This window comes from Aulonocara sp. 'chitande type north' Nkhata Bay, linkage group LG7, assembly GCF_057382095.1.
Source record: "Aulonocara sp. 'chitande type north' Nkhata Bay isolate Kocher_YH1m ecotype deep benthic linkage group LG7, A_spYH_male_GT1.1, whole genome shotgun sequence".
In the NCBI taxonomy this organism is placed as follows: domain Eukaryota; kingdom Metazoa; phylum Chordata; class Actinopteri; order Cichliformes; family Cichlidae; genus Aulonocara; species Aulonocara sp. 'chitande type north' Nkhata Bay.
The window spans coordinates 17,148,857-17,167,271 of record NC_141350.1 but is presented as its reverse complement, the minus strand read 5'-3'; the positions used below and the strand labels follow the sequence as shown (position 1 = coordinate 17,167,271).

The 18,415-nt window shown below is 44.3% G+C and overlaps 2 protein-coding genes across 3 annotated transcripts in view; one reads left to right on the top strand and one right to left on the bottom strand.

Annotated features, from left to right (window-relative positions):
- Positions 1-10,260, top strand: part of LOC147324926 (cyclin-dependent kinase 17-like) — a 36,331-nt gene extending 26,071 nt beyond the window's left edge. For both annotated transcript variants that reach the window (XM_086299108.1, XM_086299110.1), the window contains exons 6-17: positions 2,738-2,794; positions 2,958-3,072; positions 4,946-5,040; positions 5,227-5,289; positions 6,035-6,158; positions 6,287-6,407; positions 6,829-6,926; positions 7,091-7,196; positions 7,658-7,700; positions 7,896-7,986; positions 8,144-8,221; positions 8,965-10,260. In XM_086299108.1, the coding sequence (XP_086155234.1) occupies positions 2,738-2,794; positions 2,958-3,072; positions 4,946-5,040; positions 5,227-5,289; positions 6,035-6,158; positions 6,287-6,407; positions 6,829-6,926; positions 7,091-7,196; positions 7,658-7,700; positions 7,896-7,986; positions 8,144-8,221; positions 8,965-9,002 (1,029 nt within the window). In that variant the 3' untranslated portion in view covers positions 9,003-10,260. The remainder of the gene's footprint in view (positions 1-2,737; positions 2,795-2,957; positions 3,073-4,945; positions 5,041-5,226; positions 5,290-6,034; positions 6,159-6,286; positions 6,408-6,828; positions 6,927-7,090; positions 7,197-7,657; positions 7,701-7,895; positions 7,987-8,143; positions 8,222-8,964) is intronic.
- LOC147324925 (ETS domain-containing protein Elk-3-like) lies at positions 9,354-18,073 on the bottom strand. Its single transcript, XM_086299111.1, has 5 exons — positions 17,727-18,073; positions 14,558-14,766; positions 13,460-14,242; positions 11,873-11,995; positions 9,354-11,102 (listed from the first exon to the last, which is right to left on the bottom strand). The coding sequence occupies exons 2-5, from the start codon at positions 14,762-14,764 to the stop codon at positions 11,004-11,006; spliced, it is 1,212 nt and encodes a 403-aa protein (XP_086155237.1). The 5' UTR covers positions 14,765-14,766; positions 17,727-18,073; the 3' UTR covers positions 9,354-11,003.
- Positions 18,074-18,415: the final 342 nt, after the last annotated feature.

The following is an 18,415-nucleotide window of genomic DNA, read 5'->3' as shown; positions in this document are numbered from 1 at the left end:
AAGTAAAATGTGCATTTAGTTCATTTATTTAGTCATCAAAGTCATTGCAAGCCTAGGAATCTGGGCCAAGATGGAAACACAGAGAAATTCCCTGTGTGGTTCACTGGAAAGCAGGTTTATTCTTGCTGTAGTCGTCCTTGTGTGTGGTGCAAGCCAGAAGTGATGGCACAACTACTGGCTTGTTGTGCATCTCCCAAGTTTTGTAACCTGTCGGGCACATCGTGGGCGGTGAGGTTGGGCTGGAGGCACAAACCCTGTGAGCTTTTTGAAGCCACATCAATGCAGTGCATTTCCATATGGCACAGAGAGCAACGGCTGCACTTGGAAATGATTACATGCTCTGCAGAATCCATCATTTAGGCGAACAGGAGAAGGTGAGACAAGCACACCTGAAGTGTGAGTATACACTCACCAACCACTTTATTGGGTACATCTAGTACAGGGTTTGGCCCTCTTTTGCCTTCAGAACTACCTTAATTGTTTGTGGCACTGATTAAACAAGGTGCTGGAAACATTCCTCAGAGGCATTGGTCCATATTGACATGATAGCATCACATCATGATAGCATGTCTGCAGATTTGTCAGCTACATCCATGATACGAATCTCCCTTTTCCATTACGTTAAGGTGATCTATTAGATATCCAGTGACTGTGACACAAACTGAACTTTTGACACAAGGTAGAATTGATCCACGCTTTAATGTTTTTGCACCAAATTGTGACACCACCATCCAAACGTCAGAGCAACAGTTGAGACTCATTAGACCAGGCGAGGTTTTTACAACTTTTCTTGGCCATTTAATGAAAATTGTAGTCTCAGTTTTCTGTTCTTAGCTGACAGGAGTGGACCTGGTGCGGTCTTCTGCTGCTGCTGCCGGTCTGCTTCAAGGTTCCACTTGTTGTGCGCTTCTTCGTACCTCGGTTGTAATAACCTGAGTAACTGTCGCGTTCCTACCAGCTCGAAGCAGTCTGGCCATTCTCCTCTGACCTCTGGCATCAATATGGCCTTTCCTCCCAGAAAGCTGCTGCTTACTGAATATTTTCTTTCTTTCAGACTGTTCTCTGTAAGCTCAGAGATGGTTGTGCAGGAAAACCTCAGCTGGCATTTTTCAGCTTTCAGTTTCTGAAATGCCCAGACCCGCCCATCGGGCACCAGCAACCACATTCAGAGTCATTTAAATCACCTTTATTTCCCCTTTTGATGCTTAGTTTGATCTTCAACAAGTCATCCTGTACATGTCTACATGCACTGAATTGCTGATATGTGATTGGCTTAATAGATAACATTCAGTTGACCATGTGTACCTAACAAAAGCAGCTGATGACTGCATATCTGTTGTATAGCGAGTGCATCAACCATAACTGCAGCTTCAGTGGCCATCCTGCCACAGTGATCACACTAGCTCATGACCCCTTGAGGATGGGTCTTGAATAAGTGATCTCTTCATGTCACCCGAATAACCACGACACCATAAACTCAATAAATAATTAATTTCCCCAAAAGTATTCATTAATTAATGTTGTTGGTGTTAGCAGTGTGTCAGTTTTTAAGTACAACATTCTGTGTCACAGATCATTAAAGATCTGCTTATTGATTTTTACATTATTGGGAGTTTTTAGTAGTAAATTCTAAAAGGCAGAGCCATATTTGCTTCAGGGTTCATCATATAGCATTTTGCAGATAAAACTGTAATAACATTAAAAACTAAATTCTTTCTTTTGGCAAAAGCGACAGTGAAGAGTGCTAATTTGAGAATCAGGGGTGGACCAGAATGAGAGAAATGGAAGCAGAGCAAGAGTCAGGAAGTGGCTGCACATGGATAAAGATAGCTCTGAGGGTAATGTTTTATTTAAATGCAGCAAGAAACAGAAGTGAGAGCGTCAGAGTTCACACCTTATCCTCAGCCGATCAGAGCTCATCCTCTCAGCACTCATTTTTGTCACGAGCCTGAACGATTGTCCTGTGCATCTGTCAAAAGCAGAACAGAGGAGTAAGTAACACTCGGCCTCGCCCAGGCCCAACTTTATTTGCATACACACCCCTTTGCAGAGTTTTTTCAAAAGCACTGACTGGATTTGCTCAGATGATTGGCTGTCAGACCTCTCAGCTTTTCTGGCGCTGGTCTTTATCCAGTGCACAGGTCTGTTTAAGCCTTGTGAAGATGCTGGCTTGCAGCAGTGACAGTTATAGCTCAGTTATTAAGTAGTTTGTGTGTGTTCTGGTTATAACTGAATAGTTGTGAAGCGTTTAGTGATTTATTATGCGTGGAAGTAATGATTGTTTCAGTTATTATTTATCGTGGAGAATATTGGGTCAATTGATCAACCAATCCTTGGTATATTAAATGATGAGAGTAGGAAAATATGATGTAAAATGACACAACCGTATGGGATTTCTTCACAACCTCAAATATTTTTCTTAGCACACATAAGAAACGGAGAAAAATCCAAATATTAGAGAAACTGAAACTAGCTATTTTTTTATTATATATTTAGCTCAAAAATATAAATGAAAACATGTTGTTTGTTCGACTCGCCCATAGACACGTTGTAAAAAGCCATCGGGTCTTTGTCACAAGCAATTAGTCGGGATGCTGGTTTGGTTGTGTGACCCCCCACGCCCCACTCTGTGATGCTGCAAGGCCATCATGAGGATTTGTCCTGGTGTGTGTAAGCCTGTCACTGCTAATAAAGACACTACCCTCATTAATGCTGTTTGTCCTTTTCTTCCCTCCAGTCAGAAATTGGATTTGGGAAGCTGGAGACCTACATCAAACTGGACAAACTGGGGGAGGTATGTGGCACAGTTTACCTTGAAAGCCTTTCCTTATCACCCCAGGTGCAAACGTTCTCATAGTGAGTGATTAAAGTGCACACAGGCACAGTTGTGGAGTTTACTTTTAACCTGAAACACTGAACCCCCCCCCCCCCCCCCCCTTTCTTTTCCTGCTGTATAGGGCACGTATGCTACTGTGTACAAGGGGCGGAGTAAGCTGACAGACAACCTCGTGGCGCTGAAAGAGATCAGACTGGAGCATGAAGAAGGAGCACCGTGCACGGCTATCCGAGAAGGTACAAAAGATTTTAGCCACAGAACGCTATTTGGTCACCAAGCAGTCAAATATAAGTGCTTGAACTTTTTTTACTTATATAAGCTGATTTGTTTTACGTTGAACAGTGACGTTTGAACATCTGCAGCAAGATGGAGTGCAAAAAACAACTTAGTTAACTGAAATAGAAAAGCAGATTTTAGAATAAATGCTCCTAGAAAACAACCTCAAATACAAACATACAGGTCGTGCCTGTAGGTGGTCAGGTCTGTAAATATATCCCAGCACGAGCAGACACTGGTAGATTTGGAATTTTGTGGAATTTTTACACAAGCCGAGTCTGCACATAACAGACAACTTAGCAAGGACCGATTTTAAATCGTATCTTTATCCACTTAGTTACACTTAGATATTAGCTAAAGATTACACAGTTTAACATGCTTGAAATAATATTTTTGCACCAACAAGGTGATTCCCAAAGAGCTATTAGCCTAAAACTCTTTATGTGGTGTGCAGTGTGATTAAAACAAATTTGAGGAAACTGCACAAGTGATTGACAAACGAAGTGATAGACCTAAAAAAATGTGTCTACAACAGATGAACTCAATTTTGAAGTCATATCCTTAAGAAATAGGAAAACAGTCCAGCAAAGACCTGTCACATGACCTGAGAGATGCATCTGGCCCTGCTTGTTGTTTGCTGAAGCCTCATCAGACGTGGTCTCAGTGGACGGAGAGCTATCAAGAAGCTATTTGTCAAGAAGAAGAATAGTGAGAAAATGCTGTGGCATGCCACATTACACAAGAAGTGAACTGAAAATCACTGACTTACACGTCGTACGAAGTGATGAAACCAAATTTGACATTTTTGGTTCAAGTCGTTGTCAGTATGTACAGAGAAGGTCAGGAGTGTCTGCATCCATCTGTAAAACACACTGGAGACGCTGCCATGAATCAGGGCTGCGTTTCAGACAGCGATGTTGGAGATCTTGTCAAAATTGGTGAAATTACGAATGCAAATAAAGTCCGATTTTGATCGTGCAGTGCCTGACTGGCAGTGTTTGTTTCTGCCAGTGCAGTGAAAGCATACCTGGACAGAAAATCACACAACGCGACACTTAGTCACAGACTGACCTCGGCTTTATTCAAGCATTGACAAAGAATTGAATACAAGGCAGCCAACATCCAAAGAAGAGCTTTGGATGTCTTTCAGAAAGAACGTTTCCTGAAGATTACTTACAATTCTACAAACTTTCTTTATGCCTTATACGCCTCATTTCCATTTATACTTTTAATAAATCGTTGCACCTATTTCCCAGTTTCCTACCAAATGTAAAGAAATGAGCCGTGGCTTAAGAGTTTTGCAAAACACTGTATTTCAGTGTCATCTTCTGGCAGCTTGAGTAAATTCAGTTTGCGCTCACTGACGGTGCTTTGTGTTTTTTTTAGATGGATAAATGTATTTATTCAAGTTTCTTCATCACCAGGTTTAGCACGTTTCACAAAAAAACGTTGAGTTTGTCATCTTTGAGAGTCTATATGGATCCTTCACTGGGGTTGAACTGGAGGCATTTTCTTCTTTTATTTTGCAGTTTTATGCGACCTTATATGGAGAGCGGTGTTGGCAGCACACTCTTGTTTTGAGACTTTGTTGATTAATTTGAGCCAGATAAGGTTTCTTTGTAAGTCTCAGACATTTTTGTAAGATTGAAGGATTTATAAATAAACCTCTCTTGGCTTAATCAGCGTGAACACAGAGGCATCAGAGCAAGAAGTAAAGCAAATGTTGGTTAATGTTACTTTGAGAGAATAAAAAATAAGCTGAGTGTAATCACACCCTTGCTGTAACAGCTGTCGTCTTCTTCTTCTTCTTTTTTTCTGCGTGTGTGTTCTTAGTGTCTCTACTGAAGGACCTGAAGCACGGCAACATCGTGACGCTGCACGACATCGTCCACACAGACAAGTCGCTCACACTGGTGTTTGAATACCTGGTGAGACCAGCAAAACCTCTGCAGCCTCCCTCCTGCATGACTCACGATGTTCTCTGCAGGGATGCTTAGATTAAAATATTTGACGTTATTATTATTCATGACTCTGTGCGGAGTATGAAGGCTTACCAACTGTTGCAGTTTGTGTGCCTGTAGCGTCCCCGCTCTAACGCCCTTCCTCTCTTCTAGGACAAAGACCTTAAGCAGTACATGGATGACTGTGGGAACATCCTGAGCATGCAGAATGTCAAGGTGAGACTCCGCAGGCTGCCTGCTGGTCTGAGCACCTTCATCACCTGTCAAGAGTTTGTAGCTGCTGGTGTGGGTGCAAGAAGCATTGTCAGTGTGCCCCCTGGTGGAGAAGTGTAGACCCAAGGGGATAAGTAAAATGGGCTGCTGCAACCTTCTTTAAACATCCCTGTTTTTAGAGTATTTAATTAAAGAATTTCATTCATGATTGTGCATCTGCAATATATTACTTTGCTGAACACCACTGTTTTTTTTAACTCTTTATTTTAGAGTTTTTAGTTCATGGACAGAAAAAAAACAACCCCAACTAAGCATACATATATATTTGGGTCCATATAATTTTACTTGATGTATTATGAAGTCTCGCACTTTTAAGTAAAGCGAGCTTAGGCTAAAGGTCACCTGTTCCATCGCATAGATAATACTGATGGTGCGGATCCATCGTTTGAGGCCTGGTGATTCTGGTTTTTGTGAATTTTTTTCTAATTGTTTTCTTCCTGGCTAACAGTAATTTCAGTTACCAGTCGCTTTTTTTTGTTAACCACATCCTCATTAAGTAGACAGAAATACAAGACCTCAGTACTGTTGGTGATCTCGTATCAGCGCGTCGTATTTTGGCACATGACCAAAATGTGTGTGAGTGATTAGCCTCCAACTTCCCACACGCAGCAAGGCTCAATCACCACTATTTTATAATAACTTTATCAACACGATCATATGTACTGATCGAGAAAATCTCTTCCTTTAGATTTTCCTCTTCCAGATCCTGCGAGGCTTGGCCTACTGTCACAGGCGGAAAGTTCTCCACAGAGACCTGAAGCCCCAAAATCTGCTCATCAATGACAGAGGAGAACTAAAACTGGCTGACTTTGGTAAAAAATCAGTACATTACATTAAAATGTTTCTACAGAGCAAATTTTTTTTTTGGAGTATTCTAAATAGCTTCCTTTGTATGAATTTCATGACATTTTTCCAATATGTCCATATTTCTGCTCCACAGGCCTGGCGAGGGCGAAGTCTGTGCCCACTAAAACGTACTCTAACGAGGTGGTAACTCTTTGGTATCGGCCCCCTGACGTGCTGCTCGGCTCCTCCGAGTACTCCACACAGATCGACATGTGGTGAGTGGGCCTCGCTCGACGGGGGGGATTGCAACTATTAGGAAACGCTAACGATGCTCGTGGTTACTCTCTTATTTCCGTATGGCTGCACAGCGACGGCGCAGGCCGATGCGATCCTCTCAGATTGGTTTTCTGTCGTGAAATTGCCACTTCAGTGATTTGTGGAACGGGCACAGGTGTCTGGAGCTCATTTCGTTTAGTTTGCGCCCTTATTAGCGCGCAGGTGTAAAGAGACTTTGCTGCTGATGGACACAGCCTCGCTGTTAAGACAATCCAGCTGTAAATGGTTTCTCCGATCTCCAATTGAGAGAAACATCAGGGTTGGTTTAGAGATGGAACACCTGTTGAGTCAGGCTGCTGTTTAAGCTTCAGTCAGACGCATCTTTGTGACCTTTCCCACCTGTTTGTGTCATTCTGTCAGGGGTGTGGGCTGTATATTCTATGAGATGGCTGCAGGCAGGCCGCTGTTCCCAGGCTCCACAGTGGAGGATGAGCTGCACCTCATCTTCAGGCTGCTAGGTGAGTGCTGCCCTCTGCTGACAGAGGAGCGTTCAGACTTTTAACCAGAGCCTTTAATCGCATTAACCCTGGCATGTAGCCCCGTCCCCCCTCCGCGGCGCCATGAAAAAGCCCCATCCAGCTGACGCGGGCTCTAACAAGGTCTATTAAATGTCCCTCCACAGGCACTCCTACAGAAGACAGCTGGCCTGGAATATCCTCCATTGATGAGTTCAAGTCCTACAAGTTCCACAAGTACAAGGCACAGTCCCTCATTAATCATGCCCCCAGGTAAGCCTGATACTTTTTTCTCTCATTTTATCTTAATAACTTTACTTCTACACCAGATGCAACATGTCCCAGCTTAGGCTGTGTTGCTGCTGGTTGTTTCAGGTATTTATGGAGCAGTTATATAAACCTTACCGTTACCCCTCCATTCACCTCTCTTGCCTGGTTGTCTGATGACTGGAGGTGGAAAAGTGTTTCTTGTGACACAAATATAAGAGGAGAGCTTGTAAGCAGAGCTGTTTTAGCTTTTAGTTAGACATGAGTGTTGGAGGTTTGTGTAGTTAGGAGCGTGTGCTCTTTATCATTTCCTGTAAGGAAATCCTGTGGAATAGTTGACTCTGTTTGACTTCCTTAACACTCGCCTCTATCCATGAGTCAGCCCACCTTTACTGACCCCCCCCCCATCCCTCCTGTTCTTTTTTCCACCTCCAAACTCTTGTCCCACCCCTCCCCCACACCTACAGGTTGGACAATGATGGAATCGACCTGCTGATGTCATTCCTAAAGGTAAGTCTCGCCATATCTGCCAGGAATTAAAGAGACGCTAAAAACATGTGACACATTTTGCAGCTATGTCAGGACTGTGTATTTGGAAAGAAGCGCACGAAGGCGTGCCAACACATTCGCATGCGACCGCAGGCTGCTGAGCCAGTTCTTTTGTTGTTCTTTAATGGCTGAAACTTTTGTTGCCCTAAATTTCAGTATGAATCGAAGAAGAGGATCTCTGCTGATGAAGCAATGAGGCAGCCATACTTCAGGAGCCTGGGGCCACGTGTGCACACGCTGCCAGAGAGTGAGTAATGAAACGGTGATACAGTAATGCAGACTTGGCACCATCCGCTCAGTACAACTTGAAGGGTATTGCAGTGTACAGAGAGGATCACTTACAGCCTTGTAACAGAAACACTGTCTTCTTCTTCTGTTGCACTGACTGACTGTGTCTTTGGCAGCCGTATCCATATTCACACTGAAGGAGGTGCAGCTGCAGAGAGATCCCGGCTATCGGAACTCATCATACCCCGAATCAGGTGAGGAATAAAGAATCGAGAAGAGGGGAAGTGGGAAGCACAGAAACCGAGTGAGCGAAAAGAGACAAGTGCAAGCGTAGGTTTTTGTAGTACGGCCCACTCAATTGGCCAAATAGACACAGCTCATGGAGGAAGCTGAGATACTTTAACATAATTGCCACAATCTGCATAAACTCATTATGAGGATTAACTATATTAAACCGCCATAGTGCCACATGTATAATTAAACATGTGCTCGTAAATTTTGTTACATTCTACTTCCTGAAATTTCATGCTGTCCTTCAAAGACTGATGCTCACATGTAAATTAAAAAAACCAAACCACTGTATTTGTAAAATTTGTACACTGTAAACAACTAGTGCAAAGATCTATGAAGGATCATGAAATGTGAACACATACAGGCTAACAAAGGCTCAAGTTGTAGCCCACATTACACTTCCTGTTTATGACCGCAGAGCACCTGGAACCTGGCGATTTATACAACCAAAGCAGGGATGTCACGATAACGGTGATATTTAAAAATGAAATGTGTATACCATTGTTTATTCCTTCGTGGGCAAACCCACCGAACAGGTTAAATAGCAGTCACTGTGATAAGTAAGTTACTTTTTAACCTTGTTATTTGGATTGATTTACTCCAATTTGCTTATCAAATGGCCCAGAATAGTTGGAAAATGCAGATTTCTGTCATTTAAAATAGCTGAATCGATATTTAAAGACTTTATTTTTCTGTTTCCCATCAGGCAATGGAAAAAGCAGAAGACAAAGCATGCTGTTTTAAAATCTCTGGACTGGATACAGTTATTTGGGAACGATATACTGGCTGTACAGTCTTGCCGCTGGATCAGAACGCGGAGATGAGAGTTGGCGTGGAATGTCGTAGTCACCTTCAGTCCCCCTCCAGAATTTTTTTTTTTTTTTTTTGGCGAGGTGGGGGGGGCTTTCCACGGTCTGACCCCGTCCCAAGTTTAGTCTGAAACTGGCTCCAGAGAGACATTTGTACACTGTACATCTATATTTATTGACAAGTGAATTTGCTGCTAAATCCAACTACTGTCTAGAATTCTAACAGGCTCAGTCACTTTAATGAGAACATGCAATGTGTATAGATTTTTTTGAAGTGGGTGATATATTTTTTTTGTCTTTTTTTTTTTTTATTGGTCGTCGTTTCCATTTTCATACATTAAAACTCCACCTCGAAGCTCCTGGACGACGTGTGGGTGTGTGAGGCACACAGACGGAGGGAGGTTTCTGTAGCAGCTCAAAGGGGTTTCATATTCTTGTCTCTGTTGCCATGGTGCTGTACTCAGCTGCACAAATCACATGTGACCATTTACTCTGAAGGTTTTTCCGAGGCCAGCTTTGATATAATAACTAATCATTTTATCCCAGCCGGAGATTAATGTGAAATTTCTTTTTTGTTGTTGTTGACATTATTATGTTTTTGCACACAAAACTTGGTAGATCTGTGCATTTAAAACAAACAACTTGCTGGCATATCATTCCAGGGATGCTCCGGTCTCTGACGTGACCAATGAACAAATGCAGTAGAGAGAGGAGGGAAAGAGCAACACAGATTGTCAACTAGGGCATTACAGGAATAGTTACACCTACGAAATACACTGATCACCCTCCTGTCCTCGTTCTTTCTCCACTCTTACAAAGAGGAGCTGCAAAAATGAGCTCCCACTGTTGGAATCTGCAGTGCCCTGTTTGTGTATTGTCCATGGTTTACCTGTCTGCCATTCCCATCTCCCTCATCTGTAAAAGTAGATCTTTTTTTTTTTCCTCCTCTGTCATTGTGGTGCATGCCTGCTCTTTTCTATGAGGAAGCACACAACAGCCACCGAACCCCTAATTCAGGAAGCGTTAGCTATAGTCCTGCCCTTATTTAACAGTGTTACAAGACATGTTTTGTATGATATTCTTTATTTGTGAATAATTTTTGTTGGTGTGGGATTTCATTGCAGATGCCCTCCCATATTTCAGTTTTTTTTCCAGAGTAAAGAAAAATTAAATCTAAAGGTTTAAAACCAAAAGTGTTTGTTTTTGTTTGTTTCAGCTGCTCTACAAAGTTTCAACTCTGTTTAAGCATTCAATGCTTTGTTTATTGAAAATGACATTCTTCACAATACAAAAAAAAATATACAGAATACATATTGTATTACCAAGTCCAGTATAAAAAAACCCAAAAAAACAAGAACGTAAGTGTTACAAGGTTTTCATTCATTTGAAATCTCGTCTTCATTAAAAGATTTTGAAATAAAGTGAAAACAAAAACAGGACAACAAGGCACAGCCGGTACTATCTGAGAAGCATAGTGCATACGTTACATACAATACCACGTTAAGTGAAACGATCAGTTTCACATTGTTAACAAGTAGACTTGTTTCTTTTTTTATTTTCTTTTTTCTAAAGATTAAAAGAACCAGGCTCTGCGCAGGCTGAGCGGCTGGTTAGCCTTTCGTAGCTGCGCTTCTGTCCGTCGCGGACAGGCTAGTGTAGAAACGTGCTGTTCTTTATCATAAAGAGGCCAGATGTCTCTGAGACATCGTGGCGTATGGCTTTTACCAAGTGCTTTCAACCACTCAGAATCTGAAGCAAGTCAAGTGCAAAAAAAAAGAGAAAAAAAAAAAAGGTGAGGTCACATAACTGTCTCTGCTTTTCTGAGACAAAATCTGACATCATGAATAAGAGATCGCTGCTGCTGCTGCTGATTATTATGATGAGAAACTTTCAACAAGAGAACGATGAATTTGCGGCATTTTCCACAGATCCTGGATCAGGATTTGTGAGTGGTGGGAGACAGGAGCAGGGAGGAGGGTGTTCCTTCCAGGTTTGGCAGGGGGACAGGCATGTGTCCGTTGATTAGGCTGGGGAACTGCAGAGGAAGAGAAAGGGACAGAGTTAGTGGGGAGGGGATGGAGTCTCTATGAAAACCGCTTTCCGGTAAGGAACTGTTGCATTGTCACTGCTCTGGTTTCCTGTTTTGTTTTTTGTTTTTTTAATTCATTGTGCCGCTTCCTTCTTGTCTCTCTCCCCTCCAACTCTACAACAGAAGTCGTCTTATTTACGCACAATGAATCCGGTATAATGTGTGTGTGTGTGTTTCATAAATGAGGAGCAGCTCTCAAACCAGTCCACCCTGTTCAGACTGGCTCCCCTGGGCTCAAACAGGAAGTATTCACAGGATTTCCTCTCCCTCTCACAAGCTCTGAAACAGGACACCTCTGCAGGACCTGCTTACTGAGTCTCAACTAGTTTCACAACCCTTTGTGACTGCTGCTTTGCAAATAACACTCACACACACACAAAAAAAGTTTTCTTGCTTCCTGTTAGCTTCCTGGTAAATACTTGCATAACATTTGGGCAGCATTAGAAATCATTTAATAAAAAGTTTGGTTCACCTAGCTCACATAATCGCCCTCTCTAAAAGCTTTTCCTGCCCTGGTCTTCTGCTCTCTTTTCTTTTATCAACCGCTGGAAACAATGAGGCTTTTGCAGAAGCACTAATTTGGCCCCAGCAGCCTCTCCAACTTCCTCCTCTGCTTAAAGCGCTACCAGTAAATAATCCTTTGAGTACACCCTCTATTCTCATCTCCTGCTATTTTTGTCCCTCTGTCTTCCGCTACACCTGTATGTGTTTCTTACCTGAAAGAGGGAGCTGTGGCCCTGCAGCCGGGCGGGGCTGAGCGGAGCGACTGGGCTCAGGCTGCTCCAGAAGTGGATGCCTGACAACAGCGGACTGTGAGCCAGCAGCAAACCCGAGGGAGTCTGACGGGTGGGGGGAAAAACACACAGGGAGGGAGGCTTTATATAAATGAGAGAAACTAGTGGGGACAAAATTAAAAACAAAACTCACAACCAGCGGATTGAGAATGTTGCTCTGAGGGTTTTGCTAATGCACAACATGCTGAAAATGGTGAACGGACATGTATCAGCGTTTGGAAAAACAAACTGACGAAGCAGGAAGGAAGTCTGTGGTTTCTACTCCCGAATACAGGGGTGATGTGAGGAGGGGGGGGGGGGGGGGGGGGGCAGTGGTCGTCAAGCACTTGGAACTAGAGAGAAAACATATGAAATCAATTTCTCCCTCCCTCCCTCCTTCCGTCTCCCCTAGTCTTCTCCCCCCCTCCTCCCCTACTTTCCCCTGTGTCACCTCAGAGAAGTGAGCCAGTGTTGCGAGGGGACCCAGCCCTGCTGCTCGAGTATTAACGGAATTATTGGAGCATATGGCATCGCTTAGGGCCTCTTCCCCTCCTCTCGCAGGTTGGACTCACCGAAGATTTGCGTAAATCGCTCGCTCTCCTCTGATCTCATCGTACGCAGCCCTTGTCAGCGGGCGGTGTGAGCGTAGCTCCGAAGTCTTCCTCGACGCACGGACGAACCCCTCTCTGATGTGGCGCTCGTTTTTTCTCTCTCTTTGTAACAATTCCAGTACAAACACGCGATTAACTAAATTAGATGATGAAACTCAAGTTGGTGCTTGTGCCGGAGCCGTGGGCCGTTTTGATCTTTTGGTATAATCCCAAAATGCTGTAGCTCGATGAATTTGGCTCTAAACTTGTGGCAGAAAATAAAATTTGAAAAAAAACAAACAAAAAAAACAATGGCTCCACAGGCAGACGAAAGCAAAACATTACTGCCACACAGAAATGCGGCACTTGGTCTAAACATCACACAAATATTTTAATGATGTTTTAAACTGCGCAAAAACCTTTTTTGAAGGCACGACTAAATATAGAAAGCGCTATAAGGGGCTTTGGGGACGCTGATGTCATACTCTGGTGTTCAATCATCAGCCACAGTACCGCTCAGGGGGGACGGCACTGATGGCATCACGGGCAGAAATATCGTCTTTCTGAGATTGATTATTATCAGACTCTGTATCGTTCAGCTGTGGTCTGGCAGGGAGTGAGATTACTGGGTTTGTGTTAAATCACAAAGAGGGGAAAAAAGGGAGCGACTGAGTGCTTGTGAGAAGGGAAAGTTGTAGCAAGATGAAGAGTGCAATCCTAGGTGTGAGTGAAGTGTTAGATCTTAAATTAGGGATCAAATCGTATTTAATCCAATGTGATGGCAAAATGCTGGAAAGCACCTTGACACTCAATGAATGAGTCACTAGTCCTCAAAGTGCTCACATAATCACAGTTGAGACTCAACATATGACTCATGTCTAGAAATGAGGGAGGAACTAGTGTCATTGTAGCATCTGTAGAGTTCTGCTGCTCAGCTCACCTGTGCAGTGAAGAAGGCCGGAGTGAGTGACCCAGACGGCAGCGCCGGGCTGTTGAGTGCGATGGAGCCGATGTCGCTCCCTGCCAGCAGCAGGGGCGGTGCTGAAATCTCCAGAGCTTTAGGCTTTTTGCTTTTTGGGGGGAGTCCATCTCCGTGGTTAGCGCTACTGTTAAGAGAACTGCTTCTGCCACCGCCGCTGCTGCTCCTCTTTTCAGGAGGCTGCAGGGCTCGCCCTCTGTGCCCGGAGGACAGATTGAGGGGTTGAGCGCTTTGGTCAGAGTCCTCCTGCTCCTCCTCCTCAGCAGCGGGGCTCCGGCCGCGCTGAGTGTGAGGAGAGGACGGGGAGGGGGAATGAGAGGCGAGTTTAGATGGCCCCGGTGAGACATAGGACTCGGGCTTGGCTGAGGGAGGAGAGCTCCTCTCGTTGGCGTTGGTGCCGAAGCGGATGACGGAGCGCTGCTCCTCCTGACGCTCCTGCAGGGCACGGAGGAGTTCGGGCTGCTTCTGCAGGGAGCTGATGCTGAATGACGAGTAGAGACCCGAGTGGAGGTAGTCATTCCGACACTGCTGTGCCCCCAAGGCTGCCAGGGTCCTCCTCTGGGCCTCCTCCTCAGCTTCCTCCTCCTCCTCCTCCACTTCCAGCTCCTGGGCCTCTTGTTCTTGAAGGGGAAGCCTTCCCGAAGCCAGGCCCATCTCCACCGCCTGCGGGTCCATCTTAAGGATCTCAGGGAAGGACACAAACTTATAAACAAACTTCTGGCCAATCACCTTCTTGATGATGTTCTGCAAAACATGCAAACACAATTCACCGCGATAAGATCATTATGAAAAACAAACCAGGTACACACATAGAATATCAGAGGAGTGTTTGGGGCCACACTAAAGTAGTGCTTTGTTACATCACAGTCAGATCTGTGTGTGCGCTTTACAAGAAAGAGGAAGCAGAAGTGTCTATCAGGGGATTTTGTGAGTCTAAAGGGAAGAACAGAGAATGTGTCGTGGCGTCACACTCCTCTCCCGGCTAACCTATCACAGCAGCTGCGGTCACACGATTAGCTGTGCTATTATGGAGAGGCAACTAGAATCACTTTAATTAACCTTGTCGTAGTAGTAGCGCAGGGCTCTGCTCAGCTTGTCGTAGTTCATGTTGGTCTTGTTCTTGCGCAGCCCCCACAGCTTGGCCACTTCCTCCGACTTGAGGAGCTTGAACTCGCCGTCTGTGGACGTCCAGCATATCAAGTGCTTGTGACTCTGATCGAGCAGCAGCTGCAGCAAGAACTGCCACAGAGTGATGGCACTGTCCATTCCTGCAGCGAGACGCACAAATGATTAGGTCAGCGTGTGGAGAGTAGCACCAAACATGCTAACAGATGCGAGCCGTTACTGAAAAAGCACCCAAATTACTGGCGTGTGTAACACCTGCCTGGTGCCACAGTGACAGAATAAGCACACAAATTAAACCTTTGGAGGGGAACAAGGCAAGTCCCTCTTTACACTTTACTTTAGGTCCATTTATAACTTGTTTATAACAAAACAACCCAACATTTCATCTAAATAGAATCCCTTTATCCCCCCCGCCCCTTCTCAGTTCTGCCTTGCCACTGTGTTTTATTGCTCACAGACTAAATTAAGTTACTGGCTAAAGAGGGGCCGATCTGTTTGAGCTCCAACATGTGGTGCAAGAAAGAGCAGACCGCCAATGAATAGAACAGTGTGTGTCAAGAGTGTAGTGTAATGTAACAGCAGCAGGAGCCACAGGAGAGAAAAAAATAAGGGAGGGGGGGGCTAACAACAGCTCAAGCCAGAAATATGCTGCGGTTCAACCTGGCCCTCTCTCCAGAGGAAGTACGACGGGCCCGGGGTGGGTTATTCCTTTAATAGAGGAATGTGCAGCCTCGGAGCTCCTGTCTGCCTGCCTGCTAGGAGCTCATATGCTAGTAACGGCAGTGGGGGTTTCTGTCCCCACAGCTCTGACGAGAGCGGAGCTCGAATGACTGCTTGATTTCAAAATACAAAAATTAAATCACATGACTACTAAGAAACTGACAATAAAGCAGATGATGTGTTAAGTCATAGTTCAAGTAACAAAGGCCAGAATTTTACTGTAAGGTGATGCGCTGCTATTCTCGGTAGTTGTGTCACTCTGAATAGTGCGTTTATCTGATAACATGGTGAGACATCACCTTAGGAGAAACTGGTGGCCATTTTTATTTATTTTTTTATTTTTATGTGATTGATGACGAATGATTTTCAGTACGTTAGTTTTAATCTCACTCATGTTTATATCGCTACTCTCGTTTACATGATTTGGATTTTTTTTTTTTTTTTTGGCCAAAATTTCAAAGAATGAGATTAGCTTCCGTTAAAAAAAAAACCCTCTGAGACGAAAGTGTTGTTGGTTCTTTGTGATGTCATGAAGGTCTAACTATTAAAACAGAACTTTCACCCAACTCAAGTTCAAATCTTTTGTTTGTGCGGAGAAGCCAAGAAAGAAGAAGAAAGTTAAAAAAAAAAACACAAGGCGGTTAAATGGCTTGTTTTAGGTGGAGAATGAACAGAGGAGTCCAGTATGCAACAAATAACTGTGAATGATGTAAAGCTTCTTTTTTGGAGATGATTACAGCAGACCTTTGACATAATACAGTCTGAATACTGATGGAAAGGACTGTGCTCTCATTTCATTATCGTGTCTTCCTCCCATCACCCCCCGACCGGTCACGGGAGATGGCTGTCCTTACCTGAGCCTGGTTGTGCCGGAGGTTTGTTCCTGCTAAAAGGGAGTTTTTCCTCCCCACTGTCGCCAAGCGCTTGTTCAAATGGGGTGGTTTGTTTGTTGGGGGTTTCGCTCTGTACTTTACAATATAAAGCATCTTAGGATGACTGCTGTTGTGATTTGGTGCTATATGAATGAAATTGAAATGACAAGCCACTAAAGAAAACAGAGATTATGGAGAAGATTTTCAACCGCTGCTTATCTTTGTCCAGAAAGGACGGGCAGAGAGAGAGGGCTGAACTAATTTCCGACACAAGCCATCCCCTGAGTTTTCTATCTGCCATGTGAAACTACAAACCTGTCAAAGTCAGGACTTCCTCCTATTCTACTTCCAAGGACAAATGGCGAGGAGAGGGGATCCCACAGCAGGGGAGTGCTTCCCTGATCCTGCCACACTTCCCACAAAATTCCCAGAGGGATAAGGGTCAAAAGAGCACGTCATTGTCCCCTTTTTCACAGCTCCACCCGTTAACCCACTCTACACCCAGCCTTCAATTCGACTTTAGAAAGTAAAGCTTTCCGCTTGCAGCAAGGGGCCACTGAGCAGGCAGATCTGCAATTTAGGACAGTGTGACTTTGAAAATTCCGCTTTGCGAGATGCTCTAAGCATGCTGCTGCTGCAGCAGGTCAGACCTCAGTAGTAGCTTCATAGAGTATAACCTATTAAATATAGTACAACTAACCCACTACAGGAAAAAACAACAGAGAGTTAAACCTAGCAAAACAGAAATTAAAAAGCCCACATCTCAGCTCTGCAGCGAGGCAACAAGTCACTGTGAGAACCGCAAATGAAATAGTGCTAGGAGTCTTTCTAAGAATATCTGGGGGATATTGTGGTGGTTTTGGTCGGGGCACGACGAGCCCTGTTGCGGGATGCTCGCCCCGAGAAGTCTCGCGTGTGCACAAAGCCATCCAGTGTGTTGGCTGAACGGAAACTCCTAATGAGATTAGATGGTGTATGCAGACATTACTTAGCCATGACTAAATCTGCTCTCTTCCTGTTCACTGGCGGTGGAAAATTCAACAGGGGGACCCGCAAGAAAAAAGCATCTGAAAACAGGTTTTAATGACTCTGAGGCTATTTTTCTGTTGTTGTTTTTTTCCACTGCTTTTTCATTTGCCTCTCCCTTTTCTTTTTCTTTGCTCAGTTGCAAAGTTACACTCACTTTTACGCACGGAGGTCTGAATCACTACACTGCCCCACTGACTCATTTTCAAGATGTTGCTCGCACCGGAAGACGATACATTTCTGTCTGACCCCAAATCTGTGCCATTCTTGTGTAGAAACTTAGAAACCAGCTCGACCTTAAGACTTTAAGCTGAAGCAGAAAACAAAAAACCAAACGTGTTTACAGCCAAGACAATTAACTGAAACGCAATTACGGCCGCTCGCCCGACTCGGCATGCGTTATTTCTCTCTCTCTCACACACAAGCCACCAATCAGGCAACAAAGCGCTGTTCACGGAAAGACGCCCGCTTATTTTTGACCTTACCTGCGATCTCCGGCTCGGTCTGGTCCCTCCGAAAAAGTTTACGGCGACGCTTGTGTGATTCCTTGTTTTTCCATGCTTACTTCTGGTCTACAGGAGTTGTGCTGGACTGAAATAGGATCCTGTGCTTTTTCTTTTTCTGAGCAGGAAGTTGGAGCAGGCAGACACAGAGCCGGCTGACTTCCTCTCCCCTACGATTCCCCAGGCAGTTTGCCGTCTGTGTAAACACACTTTTCCTCCCCTCCTCTTTCTCCACTGCTTGCCCGCTGACGGTCAGCAGTAGGCCTATACTGTGTCGGCACACATGGTGATGCAGAGACTCCTACATCTCGTAAACTGACATCATCGGTCTGCAGACTGTGATGCGTTCAGGCACGCCTCGTTAGCAGGCCAGAAGTCCTCCCCCAATCAATACTGCTGAATATGCCTTGCTGATACACCGCATTATAATTGACTATATTTGCATCTGAATAGGGACACACTTTCTTTTTACATCACATCATTTGGAACTCATACATTTTAGACATATTTCTGGTTATTTGATTTCAGAAACAGATAGAAAAGGCAAAATTGGAACCTGTGCAACAAAAAGGAAATGAAGCAGGAATGCATATGTGTATATTTTGGAAGATGCATGGGACATGAGCCTCCTAATTTTAAGAAGAGACTACTGAGTGACACGCATTATAACA

Bases quoted from the DNA above. Each gene is read 5' to 3' on its own strand.
- LOC147324925 (XM_086299111.1), bottom strand. From the start codon at position 14,764: ATGGACAGTGCCATCACTCTGTGGCAGTTCTTGCTGCAGCTGCTGCTC. The intron at 11,996-13,459 runs GTGAGCTGAGCA...CCCACCCGTCAG, and splicing joins CGGCCTTCTTCACTGCACAG to ACTCCCTCGGGTTTGCTGCT. The intron at 11,103-11,872 runs GTAAGAAACACA...CTTCCTCTGCAG, and splicing joins GCCACAGCTCCCTCTTTCAG to TTCCCCAGCCTAATCAACGG.